Source organism: Pseudopodoces humilis, chromosome 15 (assembly GCF_049639895.1).
Source record: "Pseudopodoces humilis isolate 2021_Gansu_Grassland_sample_001 chromosome 15, ASM4963989v1, whole genome shotgun sequence".
NCBI lineage: Eukaryota > Metazoa > Chordata > Aves > Passeriformes > Paridae > Pseudopodoces > Pseudopodoces humilis.
Window position 1 is genome coordinate 11,699,348 of NC_142214.1, and position 25,956 is coordinate 11,725,303.

A 25,956-nucleotide genomic window follows, 5' to 3' on the forward strand; every position below is an offset into this window, starting at 1 on the left:
AGTTTTAAAATTAGGTTTCAGGCCAACAGAAACAATTCCTAAATATCCTGGCAGTGCTTTGTCTGGATGATGCTGCCGCCTTGCTTGGGGTTTGCCTCTGGCCTTCATTTTTTAATGACTGACACTTCTATTTAGAGAGTGAATAATGGGAGCTGCTTGAAAGGGAACATATCTGAATACATTTCAGTGCATACAGACTTGAGTCACAAGATCTGTTAACACACAGCTCCTGGTAGTGGCCCCTTCCCTTTTATCTCAAGATAGGAGTCTTTTTTCCACCCATGGCAAAGTGACTGCTGTGCTGCTGCACTCTGGGCTGTTCACGCCTCTTAGCTGAGCAGTACAAGTAAGAGCTTCTTTGTTGTCCCACTGTAACTTAAAACATCAAACCAAAGCAGATTTTGTTTTCTATGTTCAGTTCTCCTGAACAGGCAGTGCTGCTCTCCAGGAGCAATGAGTTAGAAGCAAAGTCAGCAGCTGACAGGTACCATCTATTATCTTCACAGGAGAGTAACTCTGGAAGGCCTGCAAGATTAGTGCTGGGGAACCTCTGGTTTGAGTGACATGTGCCCCAGGTGGGTAATAGTCAAATATAAACACTCCTGCTGTTCAGAATTCTCTGTAAAACAGAATGATGGTTGTAACTTTTTGCTATGAGCTATACCCATTCTGTAACTGGTAATTGTCACCCTTCATCCCAAACTTAAAGGGGCACATGTTGATACAGAATTTGTATTCTTGGCCCCGGTTCTCTGGTCAAACTGAGCATTTCACCCTCCAGGAATGTAGTTTTGTCATTTTCTAAATTGGCAAAAAGTGAATGTGACAAAGCAAAAATACATACTAGCTGAGGGAGCTTTAAATGCCAGAGAAAGGACTTGCGTGTTGATAAATGAGAGGGAATTAGAGGACACTGATACTGTGGTAAAGATGCAGGATCATGCAGGTGCTGACTTACTCAGCAGGTTTTCTGCATCTTCTTGAAAATTGCTATCTCATGCAAAGGATCGGGGCTCTGTGACCTATCAGTATCCTGGGTATTATGGAGCTGCCACAGGCAACCACTGAAATGGAAAAAAACACTGAAATGTAGGTTGTCTAATGTTCAGATCATTTGCACTCATTCATATTAAACGACTAAAAATCAGCAACAGCTCCCATTTTAGGCTTTGGGGAAAGCCAGTGAGAACTTCTTTTGAGTGCTTAGGACCCTTCCACGCTTCCTCAGTGAAGGTTAATCTAAATGCTTTTCAGCTTTTGAAAGAAATCTGAATTTTAATTTCAGTCTTTCAATGTATATATCCCTTTTTGGACTCTGGGTCCCCTGTGATTCTTGGACAAGACATTTAACAGTTCCAAGACTTGCCCTTCCCATAGTTTAAAGACAGGCACTACCCACTCTGTGGGAATGTTGTGTGAAGTGCTAACTTCAGTTCAGTCAGAACTAAGAAGAAGACATCTCCAAAACTTCTGGAGATGGCTCATATAAAATATCACCAAACCCTGCCATCTGCCCAGAGATTGTTCAGGCACCTGTCATGCACAGAAATATCTGACAGAATAAAACAGTCCATAAACCTGATGCCAATAGCAACTGATGCGACCAGCATCAGACTTCTTTGCTGAAGAATCTGCCACCACATCACATGAAAGATGAGGGAGAGCCTGGTCCTACCTTTTCCCTCCAACCTCACATGGCCAGATGCTGAACCCCACCTTCCAAAAGGGCTTCCCATGCTGCAGCATGGCTCCTGCCATGAAAGAGATGGCTGCCCTTGCCTGCCACCGGAAAGATGGGATGATCAGGCATAAATTAATCCTATGTTTTCAACAAGCATAGAAAAAGTCCCTGATCATGTTACCTGTGTGTGTTAGTTAGTTAGTTAGTTAGTTAGTTAGTTAGTTAGTTAGTTAGTTAGTTAGTTAGTTACTTAGTTAGTTACTTAGTTAGTTAGTTAGTTAGTTAGTTCAGGTACAGGCACACATGTATAAGGCAATGACGCCCTCTGCTCTGTCTTCAGGCACTCACTCCCAATGGCTGTGTACCATAGCCAGCTACTCCCATTGCAGCTCAGGACTCTGAATCAAACAGATTCAGAGCTCAGGACTCTGAATCAAACCTCAGTCAAACAACACCGAGCACAAAAAGCAAATCTGGCTCCTGCAGGAAGCTGAGCAAACTGTATAAGATACATGTTTTGAATTGAAAATGTACTCATAATGTATTATCTACACATGCCCATTTTTAAAAGGAAATTACAGAATTAACAGGAAATAAAGATTATTCATATTAGGCCTGACCCCAACACTAGTAATCGGATTGACTGCTAAATAGCTCCACAAATACTTTTCTTGTACTCAGTGGAAATACTTTGGTAGGCAAATACTGCAGGGCCCTGGCAAAAGTGGGGGAATTTGGACTTCTCTGATTCAAAGGTTTATTATTAACAAAACTCTTGGTTGCTCAAACCCCACAAAATAGTTTCAAGTGAACAGTCACACCACTAGTCGGACAAAGGCACACATATGATAAAGGAGAATGAAACAGCTCACTGACGTGTTGATACACAACTGATAAGGAAAACAAAAAACCCAACTTCAAAAAATAAAACAGTTGAGTTTCAGTCAAAGCCAGAAGCAGCATCTGGTCTCTTTCCCAGCATCAAGAAGGTGTGTGCAACAATGTTGAAGATATTTCCAATTCTGGCCATCCTTGCAGGTAAGAATAACAAACTGATTGAAATAGTGATGGAACAAAGGAACCTGTTGAGGTAAAAAAGCAGGTGAACCTGACTAGAAAACTAGGAGAACATTCTAGATTAATTATTTCACGATGGAATAAAAATCATGGCTATACTGCCAGACCATTCTATGGAAATCCACAAACTTACCCCTACCTGGTAAGAGCTTTTTGCTCAAGAATAGAATTTTGGCTTTGACAGATTAATGCTTTGCTCTGATGTCAGTTAGAGGCAAAGAGCTCTTGTAGGGAGTGTTAAGGTCTTTCAAGTGTTTCAAGGTCAGATTTTACCATATTTGGCTTTTGTCTCCCCCGATAATAGTACTGGAAAATGATGCCTCAGTCCCTCAACCACCAAAAACTTGGGGGGGTGCTTAACTTAAAGCATGCAAATAATTTTTGGATTTCCCTGAAATTAAATTAGGACATAATACTTTGTGGAATCCAGGAATTTTATGGTATAGTGAAAACTATATATTATTATTTCAAGGGCATTTCATTGTGCAAAGTTTTACTTTTAATATATACAGAAGCAGTCATTTTAATGCTCTATGGACATGAACAGCCCTTGTATCCACTACAGAAAATGAAAGTTAGTTTCCACATCTTCTTTTCCAGATTATCTGGAATAGGAATTATCTGGTTTGGGTGCCATAGAAATATTTTAAGTAGCTGCTCCTGGAGTTTCAGTGTTCTAACTCTCACATACATATAAGCCAAACAGATTTTTACCTTAGATATGAAAAGTAACTCAGAATTGGTACCATATATACTTTCCAAAGCAATGTCCTCTAATTTGAAAGGATTTGAGTCTAGCAATGTGCCCATATTGGTGGTCACTACTGACAGGGGATTTCTGTTGTGGCTCAGTGTTGATGGGAGGAAGCCTGTTGGAGGACTGGGCTTCCTCCACAGCTCAGAAAAGATCAGCAAACCTGGATTTATTTCATGAGTGCTGAAAACTGCAAAAGACTTCAGTGAAAGTGGGAGATTCCTAATTAACTGCAATGACTTTCTCTGTGGGAAGGAAATAGTCACACTATAATGTTGATGAGTAAAGACATGGATCAGCCATTTTTAACAAGTAATAGTCCTGTTCACACTAGCTGTTTTCATTCAGTTATTTCTTATTTGTGTACTTTTTAATATTTAAACCAAAAGACCTGTATGTATGAAATGGGATTAGGGGTTAGAAGACATAAGTGCAAAGTGAAACTGCCATTAACATTCGTGGTGAGGGAACAGGCTCTGTGGGGCCAGTTCACTCTGCTGTCAGTCAAAAGATCCATGTTGCAATTAGTACTGGCTTTAAATAGCCTTATTACTTGAGTGAAGATTATTTCAATTAAATGTATTTCTTCAAAATAAAGTTTTATGGAAACTAGAAGGCTTTGTGGAGTAATTTCTGCTAAAATTAATTTATTCAAGAAAAGTTTATAAACAGTCAGACTCTCCTGACTCTAAAACCAGAGAATGATAAAGTAAATATCTGAAGCAGATGACTGGAAAATGGATGTTTTCAGTGTAATAATATTGTGTTGAAAGACAGTGCCTTTAATCCTGCAAAGAGCAGAAGATAAATACACGTAAACTGTGGCAAGAAACAATCATCCTCTGGCCAACACTAATTCTTAAAGCTGAGAACAGTGAACTGAGATACCTAAAATAATATGGCACAGCTTTGATATTCAATCTCAGTAAGGATTAAACTGCTGTGAACCCACAAGACAAGTAGGACTGGCAGCCAGTCCTGGGATCCCCTCTTTCCCCAAGGCAGGTTTGACACATTTAGGTCAGTCTTCAGCCATTCCCATGACACTATATTATATGTCTTCACATATAATATAAATCTTGTTGTACTTTAAATCCAGTAATTTTCATCCTAGCCACCATCAACACAGAAAGATTTTATTCCTTTCTTCCTTGCAGTGAGCTTTTACTGTTGAAGCCATCAAACAAGGAGAACAGTTCAGATAGGTTTGCATACTGTACGAAGTCATGAATTTGCAATATTTACATAGCTAAAAATTATAAAATAGATAATTTCTTTTTATAAACAATGTTTTCTCACACAAGGCTGTTATTTTCAGCAAAACACTCTTTAGTTTTACTGCAGATTCTGCTTAAATTCTCAAAAGCAGCACCCCAACATAAGACACACAGACCCAGAATTGAGAAAAATATTTTACATCTTTGTTTCAATCATTATTATATACAATAAACCCACATGAAAATTATTATAACATGAAATTATCACCTTGCCTGTTTTGCATAGAAAGCTCCAAAATGTTTTATGTTTTCCATCCCATTCAAAAGAAGTACATTCTCAGTTTCAATCTTTAGCTTTCAGACTGGACTCGGTGACCTACCAAAACCCTGAAATTCAGACTTATTTTTCTGACAGCTCTTTCTTTACTGTCATGTGTCATCATGGCTAGTAATTCACAGAGGAAAGAAACAGATAAATATTGTAAGGTGGTGCTTGATTCCTTTCATTACTATGATTGTCTAGTCAAGACTGATCAGAAAACTATGGGGAAGGGCTCACAAGTTGAGTTTTCTCCCTTTCTGCTTTAGCACAGCAACTCAAAGCAGTACAACCCACACAGTAAAAGCCCTTCCAAAAAGTTTAGTTTGATTTTTCCAATGTAATAGCATTGGGGGAAAAAAAACAGCTTCTGGAAGTAAACTCCTAGAAACCTAAACAAAAGTAAAGTAATTAGCAAAAGAAGAGCAGAGAAAAGCTGCTGGGCTCCAGCCTGAGGGATCCAACAGTTCCACCAAGTCCCAGTCAGAATATAAGGGTGTATGAAGTGAGAATACTGCTCCACAGTGAAGGAGATAGATATCTAAAGAAATAACTGCAAAAAAACCAAAAAAGGCAAGAAAGGTGTAAGAGAGGCGTAGACACAGCTGTCAATGAGAGTGCAAGCACAGGAGAGCATTGAGTGCAGAAGTTTAACCACAGACTCTTAGTGAGAAGATGAATATTGGCCAATGAGAACAAGTATGGGTTTAGGAACTCTGCTTTTTAAGAATATTATTTGTTGTAAGGGCATGAGTATTCTGGGGGATTTGTTTGCTTGCTAGCTTTTACCCAGTCCCAGCTTGTTATCTATGAAATTTCCACACAAAGCCAAGGGAAACTGTACTGAAAAGGAGAATAGCCAGATACATCCCACAAATTTCTTCAGTAACACAGCAAGTAAGGCATTCCTTCATGGCTCCCAGGGCCAGCCCCAGCTGATCTCTCCTCACCACACTTACTGCCCACAGGCCACACCAGCGGGGTCGTGGTGACCATCCCTGAGAAGACAGTGAACATCATGACAGGTGGAAATGCAACCCTCCTCTGCACATACACCAGTTCTGGACCGATGGGAAATTTCTTTATTCAGTGGAGTTTTTACAGTGCCAAAGAGAGCCAGCTGCATACCGTAAGACTACTTATTATTACTATGAAATTTGAGATACCCTTAAGTTATCATACAGTTGTACCTTCCATCTGGTTTATCAATTTCAGCAGAATTAGCCTGTAATTTGCAGAATATGCAGGTTGTAACGTATTTGGCATTGAACAGCAATAGTCAACATCTAAGAAATGGCAATTTAACCTAAGACAGGATTTAATTTAACCTCAAGACAGGACTGCTCACTCACAGGCAGCCACAGATAAAGCCTGCATCAGTGCTAAGTAAAAATTCTGGGCCCATCCCAAGTTCTGACTAGCTGAATACCAGACTGATGTAGGCACACCGTGCCTGATTGTAGTTGAATAGTAGTTACTCATTGTTTGCTTTCCTCAAGTTAAAACTATTTTATTAAATGAAGAATTATTCCTGAAAGGGTGGTAGTTACAGGTTTCCTAAGTTGTATATTGTACAATATATTATAATTTTGATCCAGTAGGTTACATTTTAAATTATAATCACTTGTTCAATTGGGAAGTACAGCACTGACATAGGATCAAGCTCACCTTCTCCAGGTTTGGTTAGAGTCTTTCTGTTCTACTCGCATCAAATTTTCCATATTGCAACACACTAAATGCCATACATTTTTCTGGTCACAATCAAAAGAAATAAGCAGATTGTAGTATATAGAGATAAGTATTTTAGAGGGAGAATCACACAGTTTCAAGAGATCCAGGAGGGGAAAACCATTTGTAAACTGTGGCAAATGATGAGAAAAATACCCCCTGAAAATTACAATCATAAAATACTGTGGGTGGTTCAGAATACGCTCAACAAGAACTAACTGATGTCAGGGAAACCTTACAGATCAATCCCTCCAGTGCTCCCTCCCAGCTTCTGCAGCTCTCACTGCAAGCAGTGGGAAAGTTGTGCCCATAAGGTCCATGAGAAACATTACTGGGAAAAATTGCAGCTGGATTCCCCCATCTGAAACTAATTTCACAGCAAATTCACTTTCACACATTTGTAAAGGCTGCATTTGTGATGAATGATTTTCATTACATAAAGCCAGTTCAATCTGGAAAGGGCATGGGTTAGTGCTAATCCCATCCTCCTTGAACACCAAGGCACAATCTCTTCTCACTGCAGCTCCAGTTCTCCTGGGCTGCCATGCTCAGTGAGGCTCAGTGATCCCTTTGCTCCCTGGAACCTGCTGGTGTCCCTGGAGGGTGCAGGACTGGGGTACTGCTTTTTTTAAGATGCTCCCAGCAACCCATTCAGTCCTGTATTACTTGACCCTGTATCCTTTTACCACCACCTGGCAATTTCTTACCATTTTGAACCTATTCACAATAAAATTAATGGTGTTAATGCAAACACTGTGAAGAAAGCGATTGCTTGCAGAAAATATGGTTTACAAAATCACACAACACAGCTGAACATAAAGTTGGATTTTCACCCTCCATCTGAATGAGGCTGGCATTTCCATTTCAGGCTGACAACTCTTCTGAGTTTCAGAAAGGACTGGGAACCTGAAAGCCCACATGTCTTTCTCCCACAAATTTAAACAAAAAGATAATCTCTCTACAAACCTGGCTTTGCCCTGGTGGCTTGGCACATAGCTGAATTAAGTTTCATATGTTGCTCCAAGTAGGAGACATATGCATGAAAATGGAGGAGGCTGCCAGCTTTGACTTTCTTTGTTTAGATAAAACAACACTAACATGCAATTCAAAAATATATTTATTATGCTGGTAAGAGGACAAACACAACTATATTGGAAAGACTGGCACCATATCTTACTGAACACCAGAACAATAGCTTGAATTTTAACTGGAATAAATTTATTTAATTTTATGAGATATTTAGATTCTTCTAACAGATCCGTAATAAAATACCAAACACTTCCTTATAAATAGCATATATTTGCCCTGAAAAATGTGTTGAAAATTCTGGTTCTACTCAAAATTTGTCGTTTTTTTTCAGCAACTAATTGGATAACATTTTCAAATTCCATTTTTGAATATTGAAAAATTCTGACAAATATTTTAAAGACAGGAGACTTAAAATTTTTGTAAAAAAGTTACAGAAAATACATCTCCTACCTTCTAAATTTTAAAATATTTCTGACATCTTACTATGATGATCATGTTATTCACATGGGCACTATCCTCAAAGTAATAAGATTAAGCAGAGGAGATATTCTCTGTGATAAATATGTGTGGAAAAAAATATTGATTTTAATAAATACTGTTTATTTAAACAATTGAGAACATGGCCCTTTCTCTCTAGTGGCAACAAATAACAGAGCAAGCTGTAAACATCATATACGTTTATAAATATTATATATAATTAAGGCAAATTTATACCATTAAGAAGCTTTTGGCTTTAAGCATTAATGAATAGGAGGGTTAAATTACTAGATTTTAATACATAACATATAAAAAGCAGAGGCCATAGGTACCTCTTTATTTTACACTGCCACTTACAGTACAGATTTTTCAGTGTTTTGAGATCCATAAGTTCAGGTACAGATCTGGCGGAGTGTTATCAGTAAGGCCAGGAACCTTACTAGTGCCAGTGTTAATTTAATGTCTGTAAGTACTCAGCACCAGATTTTACCTTGCATCAAGGGGAGGCTGTACTTTTCATTACTTTGCAGCCCTGCTACTGATGCAGATCTGCCTCCCAGCACAGCCTTTGTGAGGTTGGTTTTGTCTTTTGTTGCTTGTTCTGGTGTTTTCATGCCCTGTTCTGCTTTGCCCACCCTCTCTAGGGCTGCCACAGGTGCTCAACAGCTCTGACCTTGGCAGTTACACCATGGGCAAGGAGGAGATACCATAGCCAGGCTGCTCACAGGCAGCACAATAAAAAGGGAGGAAGCAAACAGAGCCAGCTCTGTTCACAGCACTGTTTTGAAGACACCATAGCTTTACATAGTAGGTGAATATAAACTTTGTATAAAATCATGGAAAATTAGATGCCATACATATTTTCAACTTTTTATTTTTGCCATTTAGCCCTTAGCAACATGTCCTTTAATGCTGAATTTAAGTTTTAAATAATAACTCCCAGCCAAGAATCTTGAGAACTTTCCAACACTGAGTGATGTCTATTTTACATCTAGACAAACTGAGGTTAACACTCTCAACTCAGCTCAGCCAGGGTACATCACAGCCTGGCCTGGTTCAAAAGGTAAAGTCTCAGCTCCTGCTAATACCTACATCTGTGCTTCATTTTATGCTCTGAGTCACTCAGGTGGCCCCAGTGTAAAGCACCTAAGTAAATGTTTGAAAGCTGAAGCCTCTGTTGACTCTTCATGGGCGAGGCTGCAGCCTTGCAAAGATAAATACAACTCCCAACTACTAAATACAACTAACCTAACCTGGGCCACACCTTGAGCCTCCAGTCCAGGCCACCCACAGCTAAAGTCAGTGAAATGATCAGGGACACTGCCTGGCTAAGCAAGATGTGCCCAGGGCAGAATTCTTGATTGAAATTTTAAATTCACCATATGAGTAAAGGTCATGGATACCTGTTACTTTTAGGCAAAACAGTATTATTGATAAACTTCTTATGAAAATCTTCTAAAAAAAACCCCGAACTTGTGGAACATTGGTCAGCAATAAGGGACAAGGAGGGAAAGGCCAAAGTAGGAAAGAATCAAGAAGAGTGACCTGAGCACAGATGCGTCAGCTCCTTCCACCCTGACAACCCAAATTCAGATTATCAGTAGTCCCAATACCAGCACAACTCTGCTGCCCAGCACAAAGCAAGACACAGTCATGGGCACTGGGCTACACCAGGTGAGAGCCAGAGGCCAGCCAGCCCTGTAATTCAGGGGGCTCTAGTAAAGCTTCTGAAAGAACAATTTCCCCTCCATGTACCCTGAACAGTTCAGGGGACAACTTCACACACTTTCAGCCTCAAGACACCTGAGATCCTGTGTTGCAGAGGCTGTAAGTGCTGCAGTGGACACCAGCTTGGGAGCAGAGCAGTCCATTCCAGCCCATGAGAAAGATGAGCCTGTGTGAAGTACCTCCTGAGGCAGTACAGGAAAACTTCCTGGAAAGGGCCTCTCTCATCTGTAAGCATTTTTTTTTTTTTTTTTTGCCTAGGGGTGATTTTTTACAACCAAATTTTATCTAGCACTTAGATGACTGAGCAGGAACTGTAAGTAACAGCTTCATGGAAAGCAGAGGCAACATCTCCAATGAGAGGAATGGAGGTACTGTTGCCATCTGACTCTGGATGTCAGCGGGTCTGTGGTAGACTGGCTGTGGTTATGACAAAGGGAAGTGCAGACAAGTAGAAAATAATCAGGTTATAACTGGGATGTTTGGAGCAAACATTAGATTTCAATCTTAGTTTGACTAATTTTAGGTAGAATTAAGGAATAAGTTTCTGTTACATCTTGTGGTTGACAAGGCCTGAGATACTTTCTGCATAAAAATTGAACATGAGGAACCCCACCCTTGTGATCAGCGTGGATGGTAGGTGGGGAACTGTGTGGAGAAGTGGCTCTTTGATCTTGGGGGAACATTTAAAGTCTCATTTAACTCTCAGATCAGCACATTTTTACTCAAATACAGCATTCCCCATGTCACGGTATTCTGAGTATGGATGAAAAGTCAGTCAGTCTTTGTCAAAAGATGGTGTATGTGACAGATGCACGGGGAAGATGTAGCTGGAGATACAAGGTAAGAAAACAATCCCCATAATCTTAAGGGGGGAAACAGAGCTAAATAGCTTCTACTAGATTTGTGCTGCTGTGAAACCTGTATTCATATTCTGTATTGAAATCTCAAAACTGGCACATGACTGAAATAAGTTTAATTGGATGCATCATTCAGAAGTTTTAACTCACCCTATTTTTTACTGCTTTTTTCTCTGTCAAAATTATTTTGGATGTAACTGTTGTGTTGGGGTTTTTTCCCCCCACCTATTCTAGGTGGCTGAACTGGCACCTTCAGGAATATTCTACCTAAAGGTTATTTGAAGGGCGTGTGTACCCACAAGGAACCTCTGGGCTGAATGTGAGCAAGAATGGATAGCCCAAACTTGGGGCTACATATTTACATAGGGAAAAAACCAAACATCCTGGGTCTCCTTTCTAGAATATAAAAACATTTTGAGATGTGATGAATACTGAGGACACTGAGATGAACCAGCTTCCTCACAGCTGTCAGCTCAGTGTTCCAGCCATAATCCATTCCAAACTCTGACTGCTGCAGGATTCCTATCTCACCATGAAGTACAGGGTACAGCCCAATGTAAACTGAGGTCTAATAATAACTGCTGAAGAGCAATTACACCAAATGGACTAAGAAAACACATTTTTTCTTGATGCACTGTAGGAATTATTCACTAATAGTTCAGCCACAGGAATGATACTGTGAGAACATGAAAGAACTGCTCTTTCAGTATATTTGCATCAGTTAAAGCTGCTGAATGAGTAATCCTCTAAAGGCTTCTGACTCCCTCCCTTTCTTCTACCAATGCACTATTGTGACAAGACACTTCCTGTCATTGTTAATATCCTCCATTCCCAGCAAGGGAAAAAACCCAGTAAGGGATATCCCTATAATATCCCTACTACCTTCTGGCAGATCAGAGTTTTGACAAAAATGTGTGAAAAGAAGCTGTGGATGAAATATGGGATTTGGGCCCAGACTCAGTCATGTGACACATGTCAAAGAAACCAATACGTGTGAACATTTGCTTTCTTAGCTAGCTGAGTTCATAATCTGAGCTTTGGGCCTTCATTAACACTGAGTGTGCAGCATTTGTTCTATAATTAGATGGTAAGATGTTTAAGGAAGCGATGAATATTTTTTCCCCTGGTTGTCATTTTATAAATTCTGTCTGTCCTCAGAATTCAAAAAGAGATCATGATCTCAAACCAGTAAAGTTGTTAATATCCTCAATTTTCTAGTAGCTTGAAAAAATGTCAAACAGAAAATGTCAAACCAGCCCAATGACAAGGCCCTCTGGATGCTGGAGCTTTCCAGCTCTCCAGGCAAAGACTGTGAGTCACATGCTGACTCCATCAGAAAAACATCATTCAGCAGGATGCTAGAGCTTTATATGTGCTGGTGGGGGAAACTGAAACTTCCCCCAAGTGAGGAAGTCAGGATTCTGTGGCGATAAAGCAGGACACTTTGTAATGCACTTCAAGTACATCTTGTCTTATAACTTTGATATCCATAAGTACTAGGCATGTACAGTATTGTGATGCAGTGACTCCAGAAGACGGGGATGAAGGGGTATTGACCTGAATGGCAGACATTTTCTGGAAACCTTTTTAATCTAGTGTGACAAATATATTTTAAGTGCACCATCCTGAGTGCAAAAAAAAACAACCCAAAACTAACCAACCAAACAAACAAAAATCAAAAAGAAATCTGCTGTACTTTCCTTCAAACAATAAGCTTTTCATGTCGTCAAGCAAATCATGAGCAGCTCTAGTGAAGCTGATGATTTATGAGAGCAGAAACAATATTGAGGGTGCATTAATGGTTGTTGTACCTCTTTACCAGCTATCTTGTTCAGGCAAGTCCATCCAAAGCCATCTGAAGGACATATATTTACACGAATTCCAGTATATATTTGTCCTGTCAAAAGAAGAGGAGAAGCAGAGGGAGGCATGTTTCTTCTAATTTCCTGCCTCTTCACACACCCCCTTCACACCCTAAGGAAGATCTTTCTACAGAAGTTGTGCAACAAAAACCTGTAGGTGGGTTCCTCACACTCTGCCAAACATCTGGCAGCCTTTGAAAGTTCTCAACTCAGCATCAGCTCTGCTGACTGCTTTCTCTGCAAGCAAATATTTTCCACACCATCACTCTAGAAGAAACTACCTGTGGACATGAAGGGTAACCGCAGCACTGCCTCAGCAGGCCTGGAAGGATGGCTGGCTGGAGACAGCAGCTCTAGGCACTGCCTGGCTCACAGGTTGAAAAACCAATTAAACCGCAACCCTTTCTAAGGTCAGGGAGATGTCTTCTAGGCAACTTTTCTGTTCAGTAGAAACTAGTGTCTCAGATTATTAAGTTATTAGGGACAACAGTTTTAGGAGTGATAATCTCCTCTCCTCTCTGTCAGTTGTTTGATTAGTCACTCAGGCAGCTGCTTCCATGAATTGTGAAAAGGCACCATTATATAACTTGCTGAACAAACTAGCTGATATGGAGGAGCAACCACCATTAATGCACCCTCAATATTGTTTCTGCTCTGGTAAATCATCAACTTTACTAGAACTGCTCATGATTTGCTTGAGGACATGAAAAACTTAATGTTTGAAGGAAAGTACAGCAGATTTCTTTTGTATTTTTTTGCATTTAGGATGGTGCACTTAAAATATATTGGTCATATATTGGCTAGTATGTTTTTGTAATTCCAGGTAGACATCTTTTTTGATGAGTGATTTGCTTAAACCAAGCATTAAACTAAGATTAAAAAGGTTTCCAGGAAAAGTCTACCATTGACTAAACATGCAGTTTTCCCATACACACATTTTAGGTAATATGGAAAGAAAAGTCAATGACATGTGTGTCTGTAGGAGGAAACATTAGCTGGCAGTTGCCCAAAACCAAGGAGTGTTCCATATCTTCAACAGAAAACAAGGTTTACTTTTGAATTGAAACAGAAACACTTTTGCAAAGATTTTCATTTCAGTTTTCTGAAAGCCACAAACTAGCCTCTCAAGGACAGCATAAAACCACTTTGAACTAGGGTTTAAAATACCCATTTTGAGTATATTTTTAAAAATTGACTATGAATTCACAGCCAATTAACTGAAACATATTCCTCTTAAATGAAATTCCTGTGTACACAATCCAATCATACCTCAGGGACAAGATATACACTCAGCAATTAATCAGAACATTATTCAGCCTTTTTGGTGTTTACCACCTTCCTTCAGGCAATGAACTCCAGCGCCAAGGAGCTAAGCATCCAACAGCAGAGAACAGAGAACAGGCAGGAGCCTGCAGAGGAACCAAACATATTGCCTGAGAATGTTTCACTGCCTTTATGTTCACAGCTGACAAAAACTGACCCAGTAAGACTCTGTTTGAATCTATGAAGAGAAGAAATAGTCTCTGCTGTGTTGACACCTGCCTCAGATTTAACAGCATATACAAAATATTTTCTCTGCATTCATTGACTCAGAAAGAGAGAACACAACGGATTAGTTTTTCAGTGCACTGTGTGAGGATTTAAGCATGTAATTCACCCTGACTCCAGGTCCAATATACCAAGGAGCACTTACTCCTCTACAGTTTTACTGGCATGCCCTGACTGCATTTATGACTTGCAGTGCCAGTCTCATTCCCAGGAAGATATGCTGTATCTAAATGAGCATTCAGTGGACCCCTTCTACTACTCTTTGCTCTCACATAATCCCAGATCACTCTGAGGTAGATTGAGTAGAATTTAGTCCCTTTTTCCAACAATCAAGCCTTTAATGGGGTATGATGGGCCTGCCACTCCTCTCATGCTGCAGCAAGACTCACATTACTTAATTTAAATCATTGTAGAGCTGAATTTCACATTAGTGTAAAGAGCTGATGGAACCCCTTTTACTGCCCTACTCCAACAGTGCAGTTGATGGAGAGGAGATGAAAATCCAGCCCATCACTGTTGAGAGCTATTCAGGGACATCAGCCTCAGAAGAGGCTGAAGTCACAAGTTACAGCTCTTGTAAGTTCAGACTCTTGCAAGAAACAGTGATAAATAGTACTCTGCTATTGCTCACACTCAGGTAAATGTAAATGAGACTAATGTGGCTAGTGTGTTTTTGTAATTCCAGGCAGACAACTTTTTTGATGAGTGATTTGCTTAAACCAAACACCCTATTTTGAACACTTTCCTTTCCCAGAGAGTACAGTGTGTCCATCCAGACTCTGGCTTGGCAATAGAGTTCCATACCTAGACATGTTATGCAAAGCATAAAATCAGTTTTAAAACTGATGGTATTCCAGGCATTGGGATGGAAACATGGAAACTGGGAGGAGTATCCAGCTTCAGCAGACTTTCTAACTAGGTCTGTCATTGAGCTAACCCTGTAACTCTTATGCTTCCCCACTGTACCACCAGTGTTCCACACCTTGGGAATGCTTTGGTGTTCAGAGCTCTGCATCAATTGTACCTGGTGTTTGTAATGCTGGGGCAGGGAAAGATAAAGTCTGGCTGAGCAATATGCAAAATTGCTCCTGAGATGGGGACAAGCTGCAGTCCTGGAGCTGCTGGTGCTGTGCAAGCTGGATTCTGACCTTCATTTCAAAGCCATATCTTTGCATAAACCAGCTGTGCTCTGACAGTTTTGGAGAGTACCTTGCCTTAAGCTAATAAAGGCTTTTAGATAACATTTCTTAAAGACTTCAGTCAACACCATATCAGGGAGGATAAACAGAATTAAAATTCTAAATTCAAAATGCAATCAGTTGATCTGCAAAGTAAAGCAAACTATACTTCTGCAGTATCCCTAAAAGGCAGGGAACTTTGAGCGAAAGGATATTTTTCTACTAGTCAAGTGAGAATGGCCTGTGAAGAGGAGTCTGTGAAACCTTTTCCTACAAGCATTTTCTCACTATTTCCATTAAAAAACATGCTGTTACTTCAACTTCAGAAAATACATTTACACTGATGATTCTGGAATATTACCAGTAGGAGCAATATCTATTGCCAGTAGGATTTATATCTATTTGGGTCACAGCCTGTAATTCTATATGGACACCTCTCACCAGTTTAGAGAAATGACTGAGTGTTCTGGAACTGTTCACTTTGCCTAGTGTGTGCATGTAGACTCTGGGGGAACATACTGCCTATCCCAAATACTGTCACTTTCATACAACACTATCATTAACACCTCAGAAAAATGAATCTTAGTTCTTCACATCTTTGTTCTTTCAGATCTTGGTTTCAGAGCAGAGTTAGATTGGACAGAGGTAGGTACTCCTTGATATTATATTTCCCCAGAGTAGAGGAGATACTGCAGTTCCTAAAAAAACACAGGGCCCAAGGCTCAGACTGCCATCCAAGGCTCCACAGTGAACAATTCTACCTTTCCTTTCCATCAGCAGACAGCAAGTTTGGGCTTATGAGGCCATTTCTACTCCACAATGTTGCTAAGATCAATTGACACTACTGAAGTCAGTGAAATCAGTCAATGTTAAATCAGCAATTTTCATTTGTGAGGAAATGTTGCATTCCTTAGAAACATTTATCCTTACTATGTATATAATTCGGCAAAACATTTTTTTACTATTTAGTAAAAGGGGAACTTCTTGATCCCAAATAGAAAACCCCCAAGCACTGAGGCCAGCTGGTATTCTTTACTTCCTCCCTGGTATAAATTCAAAAAACCAAGATAGTCCATGACGATGTCTCCAGTGCTGATGACACAAACAAAAACAGCATTACTGCTCTAATTGCATATGTGATGATTCTGCTCTGTTCTTGTATTGCATCCTTATGGCTTTCAAATTTATTGCCAACAGATCAGGTACCTTGTTTGCTTAGACCTTTGTCTTGTGAATTCATTTCAGTCCTCTGTTTGCCAGATTCTGTATTTGGAAAGCTCTGCAGCTACTCACTTTTTCCAACGAAAGGTCCATCCTTGTCATAATCTTCTACTGAGCCACTTATTAATGCTATCACAAATTATCAGTGCTGCAATTAATATGATTATTCACTGTGCATGACTTAGCTTTTTTTCACAGAATTGTCATGTGATGGTCAATAGTCTCACCTCTGTTTTTGCAATTGCATCAGTCTGCTTGGAGTATCCAACGAAGATTTAACTACTGACAATTACACAATTAAAAATACCATTCTGAAAAGGTTGTCTTTTAAGAAACTTTAGAAGTATATATTCAAATGCACCATGCTTTCATTTCTGCATTCTTGAGGGAGGAGGCAAGAAAGGGAGTGAGATTGCTTGGCTTTAATCAGAAATCAAATATATTCTGAGTACCAAACAAAGCAGAAGGATCTTTTGTTATTAAACTAACAATTGTTTCTTTGTCACAGATCTATTATTATTCAGGAGGCCAGTCTTACTCCTATGGAGCATTTAAGGACAGGATAACAGCTTCAACAAGTCCAGGGAATGCATCAATAACAATCTCCAACATGCAGCCCTCAGACACTGGCTCCTACACCTGTGAAGTTTTCAGCCCTCAGGGTGATGCTGGACAGAGTCAAAAATCAGTGATTGTCAGTGTGCTGGGTAAGTGCCTTCTGTCTCTATTGCTGTATTGTCTTTTTCTTTCTGTATTATGAAACACTGAATTCACAGCTCAAAATAAGTAGGGCCAGAGGGAATAACAGGCTGTGGTAAACAAGGCCCATGATGCAGAGGGAAGCTCCCTTAGTCACCGCTGCAGAGTGCTTCCAAGGGCCCTGGAGGCAGGCAGAGCCTGGGTGCCCTCTAGCTTACAGCTGCAGCTGACCTGTTGCACTCCACAGCTGCCTTTGCCTGAACTGCAGTCAAATTTCAGTTTTCTCTACCCAGCTTCACTCCATCTTTCATACCAGAAAACAAAGTGATACTAGTTTTGGTTAAAATAAAACACCATTTTAGCTGGGAGTGACAACTTTTCACTGAAACCATTACATACAACCTCAGCACAGTCCAAAACTTTGCTAATTTTACCTAATGGTGATCATTATGACTTGCATAAATCTAGGGAGAGGCAGCACCACAGACTAAGAGTTCTGGCTCACATCGATTCCCAAAACCCCTAGAAACTTAGTATGTGTTAGATAAAAGTAGTACGAAGTTTGTTCTGCATGAAAGAAAGCAATAGTTCAACCATGAACAGGCAGAACAGAAAGGATGAAAAGCAGTGGAATTAAATATTTTATTTCCTAATAAGATAGAAGATTGTACTAACCCTGACTAATAACTCCTTTTATCTTGAGAATTCATAGCTGATCAGAGTGACAAATCACAGACATACGGAAATGTGATTCCAACATCACTTGCCTATCTTCCAGGGATAAGAAAAGGATATATGTAAACTCATTTCCTGAAAAAAACAAAGTACTATTGATAATTCTCATCTAAAATTCCCAAAATAATTAGTAAATCTTGGAGCAGTTGAGTAAAAGAATGCAAGAAAAGTTGATGGTTTGAGCTGTGTTCATTGCTGGGAGTTTCCCTTGACAGCACTCTAAAGAACCACAAAAGCATATCCAGAGGTAGGAAATGAAAAACAATGGGTGAAAGTAAAGACAGAATTTCCCTTTTGTGCCAAGTGAGGACATTATGTAAAAACAGATACATTTTTTAACAGAACTACAGCTGATTTATTTCCTTCACAACTGTTAATATACTGAAAGCATCGGGCCTTGATCCTCTCCCTCTCTGCAGAAGCGGAAATGCTCCTGTCATGTCTCTAAAGAGACTGATGTTGCTATATGGCAGAATGGTGTATGGTGACTAGTGAGTGGCCCATTACAATGAAAATAATTGATAGTCATAGTCTCAACACCTCCTTAATAATAGTTAATATGCAAATGGAAGATAATAAAACTGTACCCTAGGCCATGTACATATATTTAATATTACTAAATTTTTTAATGGGAGAGGCTTTGGTCAGTTGATAAATGAGACTGTTCTTGGAAGGAAACCTGTAGATGGGCTTCAGGTCTTTGCTTAGAGCAGTATGGTACTAGAACTTGAGGTTAATGTTTGCAGCCCCGGGTATGCACTCCCGATTTGTCCTTTCTTATTTTACAGTAAAACCATCAAAACCTTTCTGCAAAGTAGAAGGAAGACCTGAAAAAGGCCATCTAATCTACCTCCTATGCAACTGTGAAGAGGGATTGCCTCGCCCCAACTACCGCTGGTACAAAGTCAATGAGAACACCCTCAAGCCTGTGACAGAACAACTTAGTATGTAACTACAGGACTAACACACCATGTTCAGGATCTGAAATTCCAGCATTTCAAATGGCTAATTAAAATTTATCCTCCTTTTCCAATAGTCAGTGTCACAGAATCATATTTTTACTTATTCAAATCAACTGACAGCTGTCAAAAACATAGGATGCTTTTTCTACTTAATAAAAAGAAATTGAAGTCCTGTCCATGTATTTAAATTGTTAAGATGAGAGAAATATTTATGCCTCTACATCTCTTCCCTTGAAATTTTGAGTGAATTTAAATTGAATCAATTTGTCATTCAAGTACTAGCACGTCCTTCCCTCTCAAAAATCTTCTGGGCCTGTTAAACTTTCATTCGTGAAGTTACACAGACAACCACAATATTAATGTGGGTAAAACGTCAGCCAGACTGGTTGGCAGAGTAGGGGCTTCTAATACACCCCCACAGAATCCACTGAAGCAATTTTCAAGGAAGGCATATGTTTTATATTTAAAGAATATAAAAAAACCACACAAATCAGTAGTTGGTGGACCCTTTTTCTAATATCTGAATAGCTCTGTTACCCACTACAGAGAAATGTTTTGCCTCTACAGAATACAAACAGTAACATGTACCTGCACTCCACTTGTCGCAGATCCAAACTCTGGCATCCTTTACATCGGCAACCTCACCACTTTTGAAACTGGCTACTATCGGTGCATAGCAAGCAACCTCCTGGGGAACAGCACCTGTGAGCTTGACTTAACGGCAAAATGTAAGTGCAATGCATGAAAGTAATCACATCTTTGATGGAGGACATACATAGCATACAGGAAAATTCTTTAACAACTTTGAAGCTTAGATTTTCTTAATTTTTATTTTTTAAATAAGAACAGAACAGGATTTGGAGAGCTCTGGATTTTTCATCCTGGCCTGCCCAGACTTTACAATGACCTAGAAAATGGATTTAATATCCCCACTCATATTTCCTGCAAGGAGCAGAAAATATGGAGCTGGACCTGGTTCTGACTGCAGAGCCTTTACTGAGAACAGACAGACAAGGAGTTTGAGCTGTTTCTTCCAGACAACAGTCCCACAGAGGTCTCCCCACCCCAGAAATAACAACCATCAGTAAAACGTGGTAGTATAAGGACTGGTGCACTGTAGGTGTGACCACTAGCTGAAAGACAGAAATAAAGGCAACCTGAATTTCAGTATGTGTTTGCGATGATTGAAAAGCAAAGGCTTTTAGCTATTATTCAGTATTACAGCCCAATGATTCCTTTAGCCAGGCATAAACAGAGAGTTTGTTGGGATAGAGAGCTACCCAATGACAAAGGAGGCAGCAAAGACCACCCAAGCACAGAGCTCTCACTTTCCTGGAGCATCTCTTACCACCCTCCTGGAAAGAATTCTTTGAGTTTAATCCCCTCTTTCTGCTAAAGGTTCCTGCACTAAATTTCCATGGGATTTTGCTATACTACTGTGTTTTAAAAAAGTTAAGTAATATTTTTTTTCTTTTTCTTTGCAGATTCAGATGGTGGTGTTGTTGCTGGAGCACTGATTGGAGCAATTCTGGCAGCTGCTATAATTTGCATTATCATCTGGGTCTTAACCAAGAAGGCAAAAAATAAGAAATCACTAAATAATGAGATGCAGTAAGAATTTCTGTTTGCTTCATTTTAAGACAATTATTTTGTAAAGCACTACTGACAATCCAGAACTAAAGGATATGCATAATGCAAGTTTTGAGAAAACTTCCAGAGTAAACATCTACTTTTAGGGGACTTTTTACCTGTTGCTCTCTTCCCTATTTTAACAGACAGCTACCACTTAGCAGTATCTAAAACAGTGAAGTAAGTATTTTTAAACAACACAAACTGAGGTGGCAAGTTATAAAAACAGCTCTTTAGATTTAAAGTTAATGGGATCTGTTAAAAGCAGTTGGAGGAGGTAAAAAAAGAAAAGAAAGAGCAGCTAAGGGTTATCTCAGGAAATTTACTGGGATTTAAACAAGAGGGTTAGTGCTATCTGAAATTACAGGACATACACTTGGGATACTTCCAGGCATCTCAAATTGCAGGAAACACAAGGTTTAGACAACAGAATGCAGCCCAGAATGTCCATTTTGATTCTTTCCTGGAGATGTTTTCTTCTCTGTGCTTTGGTTGCTCATTTTTCCCTTAAATTGCCAAATCTTCAGAATAGGGATAATCTCACGCACTATAAAGACTGTATTCAGCCCATCGATGTTAAATGCTAAATAGCTACATGCAGTTGAGGCCAGAAAAAACTGACTTCCCTGTAGCACAGGTTTAAGACTTCCTAATATGGAATTCTGTTAATCCAGAGCAGTGATCAGCCACTCATACACCTGATTTCTGCTTTTAACTGATGTAGCATTAACAGCTAATTAGTAATTAAATAACTACTTAATAATTATTATAGTAATTATAATAATAAATATATTAATTATATTAATAATAACTAATGCAGTACTATAAAAACTAATTAATATAGCAATTAAGTAATTAACTAAGTTTTGTACTTGGTTCCTAATAAATCTTACTGCATTGAATTAATCCACTAGCATCTGATATTTTTTACCATGTGAAAGTGCTTCAATTTTGGGAGTTGGTTTATTACCGTTTTGATAAGATAAATGGAATTTATACCTGTTACTAAAAATACTTTTCTAGATTTCCATATTTTCTAAAATACTAAATATATATTACTTTTCTGGATTTCAGTCTTTTCCTAATTCTTTTCTGACTGAATTCTGTTTTTCATGCACTTCACTGGGACACCAGATCTGCGTAGAAGTTCCCAGAAAGCTCACACCAGGCAGTGAGTTTTGTTATCACTCCACAGACACTGCCAGTGCTGTTTCCTTTTCCACTTTCCTGGCATAACATTTAAACACACTAAAATCAATTCTATTCTAATGGGATCACTTAAACCAGCAATGCAAATGTCTTTCTAGCTAACATGCTGTCACTCCTTCTATCTCAGTATCAGTGGTGTTGTTTTCACACAATCTTGGAACAGTCATAGTAACATTTGGGTTACTGTTCAGATAGCAAATACAAAGATTCAGTATTTTGAAAGACTCTAGTGTACCTAGGATTTCAACATGTGAGATCACAATCCCAATCCTGTCTTTCTGCAGAGAAATGGTTCAGAAACAATCCAATGCAGACTATGTTCAGGTATCCAATGAAGAAAACATTCCTGCAACCACAGTTCCATCAAGCAATGCAACAAATGAATACCCAAGTGTTGATGAAACAGCAGCTCCTGCAACTCCTGAAAACTATGAAAAGCAAGAAGCAGGAAAAGAAGAAACAGACTAGAGTTTATAATAGAATTTTCTTTATCACCTTTGGATCACTTTATACAAAAATTGCTGTAATTGAATTAACATAGAAGCATGACTAAAACTTATATTCAAGGCATTTGTTTTGTGAGCCACTGGGGTGGATCAAAGAGTCTGTTACACAGGCACTTTTTGAATAGCAGAAGATTTGGCCTTTAAAGCGAACCAAATTTATTTTATCATCTCATTATACTGTACAAAAATTTAAGTATAAAAAGAGTATCATCTACATTTATCCAACTTATTTTGCAAAACCAATTAGGAAATGGGCTGAAGCATTTGTCAAAGTGTGAGCTTTCCAGTCTACCTACTACCTACTTTCCAGTCTACATCACTATCAGTAACACTGTGTGTCCACACAGTTCAGAACCACAGCAGCCTTCTCCAGAAACAGTGTTAGCCAACCTGCTTCATGTGCACCAGAACAATAATCATGGCCAGTACATTGCAGTGTTTCAAGGAAGTCATTTTGCACCTCAGAAGTAAAAAGAAGTTACATTAACGTCATCAGGATGCTGAAACAGATGTTAAGACCTGCGTCAAGAAAATCTTGTGCATCTGAATTCCACTTGAGGTAAAAAAAACCAAAACCAAACAAACAAAAATCCTGGAAAATGTTATCCCTTTGCTGCCTGACATTGAAAACATTCTGTTAACAGTGACTTTCTTGGTCTAAAGTTCCCAAGAGCTCCAGCATTCCAGAGTTGTTTCAGCAATTCTGGTTTTCTGTTTAACTGAACTGGTATTTGGGAACCCAGTTCAGGCACAAATGAATGTTCTACATAATAGAAGCTGGAGACCTAAATTCTTTGCAAGACTTGTTCCAATAAGCATGCACAGCATCACATTCCTCATGACACACAAATATAGCTGCTTTCAAAACTTAGGAGTGATACTGCCTTCTATACAGCACATGAGTTTTGTCTGCTGCCTGAGATGATTTAAATCTCTTTCCACGCTAGTCCTACCCATTAAGTAACAAACTCAGGCTACTTTTCTTCTAGTCCCTTATCCCAGTGTAACAATCTATCTTTTAGATTAGAAAGCATCAAGAAAGAAGGTAAGTGGTGCAAACATTACTCAATTGCTGGTGCACCAGCAGCCAGCAATTGAGTAATGAGCACCCTCTTACAAGAAAAGGAATTGAACCATACACACCTGGGTCACTAGACAACCCTTCTCTCTGGGCTTTATTTCTAAGGTTACACAAACTCAGTTTTTCAAAAAGGCAAAGATAGTACATTCATAAAAGCTCAAGGACCATGGGGCTTAGGCAAATACAGACCCACAGCCCTGCTGACACAGGCAGACACTAGTTTCAGTCTCAGGCACTGCAGGAAAACATATCTGGCTCAGGGATCTGGAGGATTTGGTACTTAAGTCTTTTGTAGGATCTAATATTCATAAATCCTTTGGTGACTGTTCCTGGACTAAAACATTAGTTATATGCAACATTTATCTTTAAGATTTCTGGGCTAAAATTTTCAGGTTCAATTCCTACAGCTCTCAGCATGTTTATCAAGATTGTGAATTAAAAAAAAAAAAAAAAAAAAAAAAAAAGGGAAGAAAAAAGATAAATTAGAGATTTATTTTGGATCTTCAAGCATAACTGTATTTATTGCTCTTTCCGCAGTTTTCTGACTTTCAAATATTTTTCTTTGATAGGTGTGTCCTATCAAAATATTTAGCTTCATTCCAGAGTAAAAGAACATTAATGGTGTTCTTCTAATACTATCTTAGCTGAAAACTGTGCCAGACTGTGAGGGTCACACCCTTGCTAATACCAACACTGTCATGCTGTAGCAGTGAATCCTCTCTCCCCAAAATATCCAGGGTAAATCTCGAACTGGGATCTTTACAGAAGTATCCTTAATCAGGCAGGTCTTACTGACTTGTGACAACTGTGCCAGGCCAAGTTCCTAACTCACATCCTGCCATCCAAGTTAAGCAGCTTACTGAGAAAACCTGATACTGACAGCCAATTTATGTAAACTTGCAGGATGATGACATTAAACACACTCAGAAGCAAGGGAACAGTAAGTACTACCTGATGTTCTTTGGGTCCTATTTCTTACTGAAAGTGTTTCCTGATGATGTAATTCAAATCAATTATTGGTCCAAAGGCTTGGCTGACAGCAGCAATAATTTAAAATAATTTCTGACATTCCTAAGCATTCTTTTACTCTTGCCCTTCATAGGAAAACCTGAATATCTTCATGTCACCATTACAGCTGTATTAGTTCTTCTAAAGCCACTTCCTGCATGTACACATTGTCACACTGCTCTTACTGCTACACCTTTCCACATCTCTGCAACAGCACTGTTGTGATTGAAGAGTGGACTGTACTATGTGGTTATATTTCTTCTAATCTTTCCTTCATCTCACACACATTTATCTGCTTGTTTTCCTTACAACTTGCTACAGTAAGATAGGAGTTTATGCTGGTGAAGTTGTCAGATACTTCTATAGATAGCACAGTCTTCCTAGAACACCACAGGTTTTGTATTTGTTCAAAAAGTAGAAATTGCTCAAGTTATGTTAAAAAGAAAGGAACTATCGACCATATTCTTGACTAATGGTTCCTCTCATACTTCTAACTGCCAGTGAATAATGGTAGTAAAAATGCAAAATAAGAAGTAAAACAGGCTGCTGGGAGTAAGGAGGTAAGGAAAATAACATGTATTTGGAGTTTCTTAGCATAGTGCGGTGTTTTCTGTAAGCCTTCTGGCAGATGTTTTTTCTCATTACGAAGTCTATCTAAAGTTTATTAAAAAGGATTGGACACTGTTCCTAGCTTCCCACTGATACTCTTGGCAAAGCACAAGTCAAATTAGTTACTGATCCACAGTGTGTAGCTCTAAAACCCTGCAGAGCTATGCAGGATGCAGAAACATTTTTCAGAATTTGCTTTAGATGTTCCAACAGTCTTTGTGCATGGCCCACTTATCTTCCCATAGGGAACAGGGATTATTAATATGGACACCCAATATTATGCCAACATTCAAGCTACCATCTCCTAAGGAAGTAGATTTACAAAGCTACAGAGCAGCAGTTTTTTGCTATACAGAGATGAAGAATGAACACAGAACTCTTACCTTCAGCTTCTCTCCAATCAAATTTTCAGCAGTGCCTGTGCAATAATAAAAAACATTTACTCAGGTTCCTCCTTCAGTCAAGGTCTGCATGGCCCAAATTTATTGTAGAGACAAGTTATCTCTCCTGTTCCTAATGAGTCCCCTCAGTGAAATTTAACCTGCATTTTGTGTACTAAGATACATTTAAGGTCCTTGGTGAAGGTATTTGTTTGGTTGTAAGTTTCTATCTTGCTTATTAAAATAAATTGCATTACCTTAATCCCTACAAGCCAAACTGTAGAAACTGTCAGCTTTCATTTCACCCTTTCCTTGAGGCTGAAGGTCAAATATGTTGCATTTCCATACTGTGTAGCAGATGGCAGGGTTTCATCTCATTGTTCATGTCCCAGATATACAAGCTATTTAGAAAGTACTGGTTTTCTTACATTTAAGTTTAATAAAGTTCTATAATACCAAAGA

The 25,956-nt window shown here is 39.1% G+C and overlaps 2 protein-coding genes across 3 annotated transcripts in view; one reads left to right on the forward strand and one right to left on the reverse strand.

The window, feature by feature from the left end:
- The window catches only part of LOC102105758 (synaptotagmin-like protein 2), a 72,541-nt gene extending 46,680 nt beyond the window's left edge, over positions 1-25,861 (reverse strand). Inside the window, exon 1 of the mRNA XM_005530034.3 lies at positions 25,498-25,861. The gene's annotated coding sequence lies outside the window, so the exon portion shown is untranslated. The remainder of the gene's footprint in view (positions 1-25,497) is intronic.
- Positions 2,517-25,954, forward strand: VSIG1 (V-set and immunoglobulin domain containing 1). 2 transcript variants are annotated; one of them, XM_088062880.1, is made up of 8 exons: positions 2,517-2,719; positions 6,017-6,177; positions 10,743-10,850; positions 17,185-17,383; positions 18,899-19,054; positions 19,681-19,800; positions 20,557-20,683; positions 22,195-25,954. In XM_088062880.1, exons 1-8 carry the CDS (start codon positions 2,683-2,685, stop codon positions 22,376-22,378), a joined length of 1,092 nt encoding a protein of 363 aa, XP_087919006.1. In that variant the 5' UTR covers positions 2,517-2,682; the 3' UTR covers positions 22,379-25,954. The 2 variants fall into 2 exon arrangements, with proteins under 2 accessions (XP_087919006.1, XP_014114254.1); XM_014258779.2 differs by lacking the exon at positions 10,743-10,850.
- Positions 25,955-25,956: the final 2 nt, after the last annotated feature.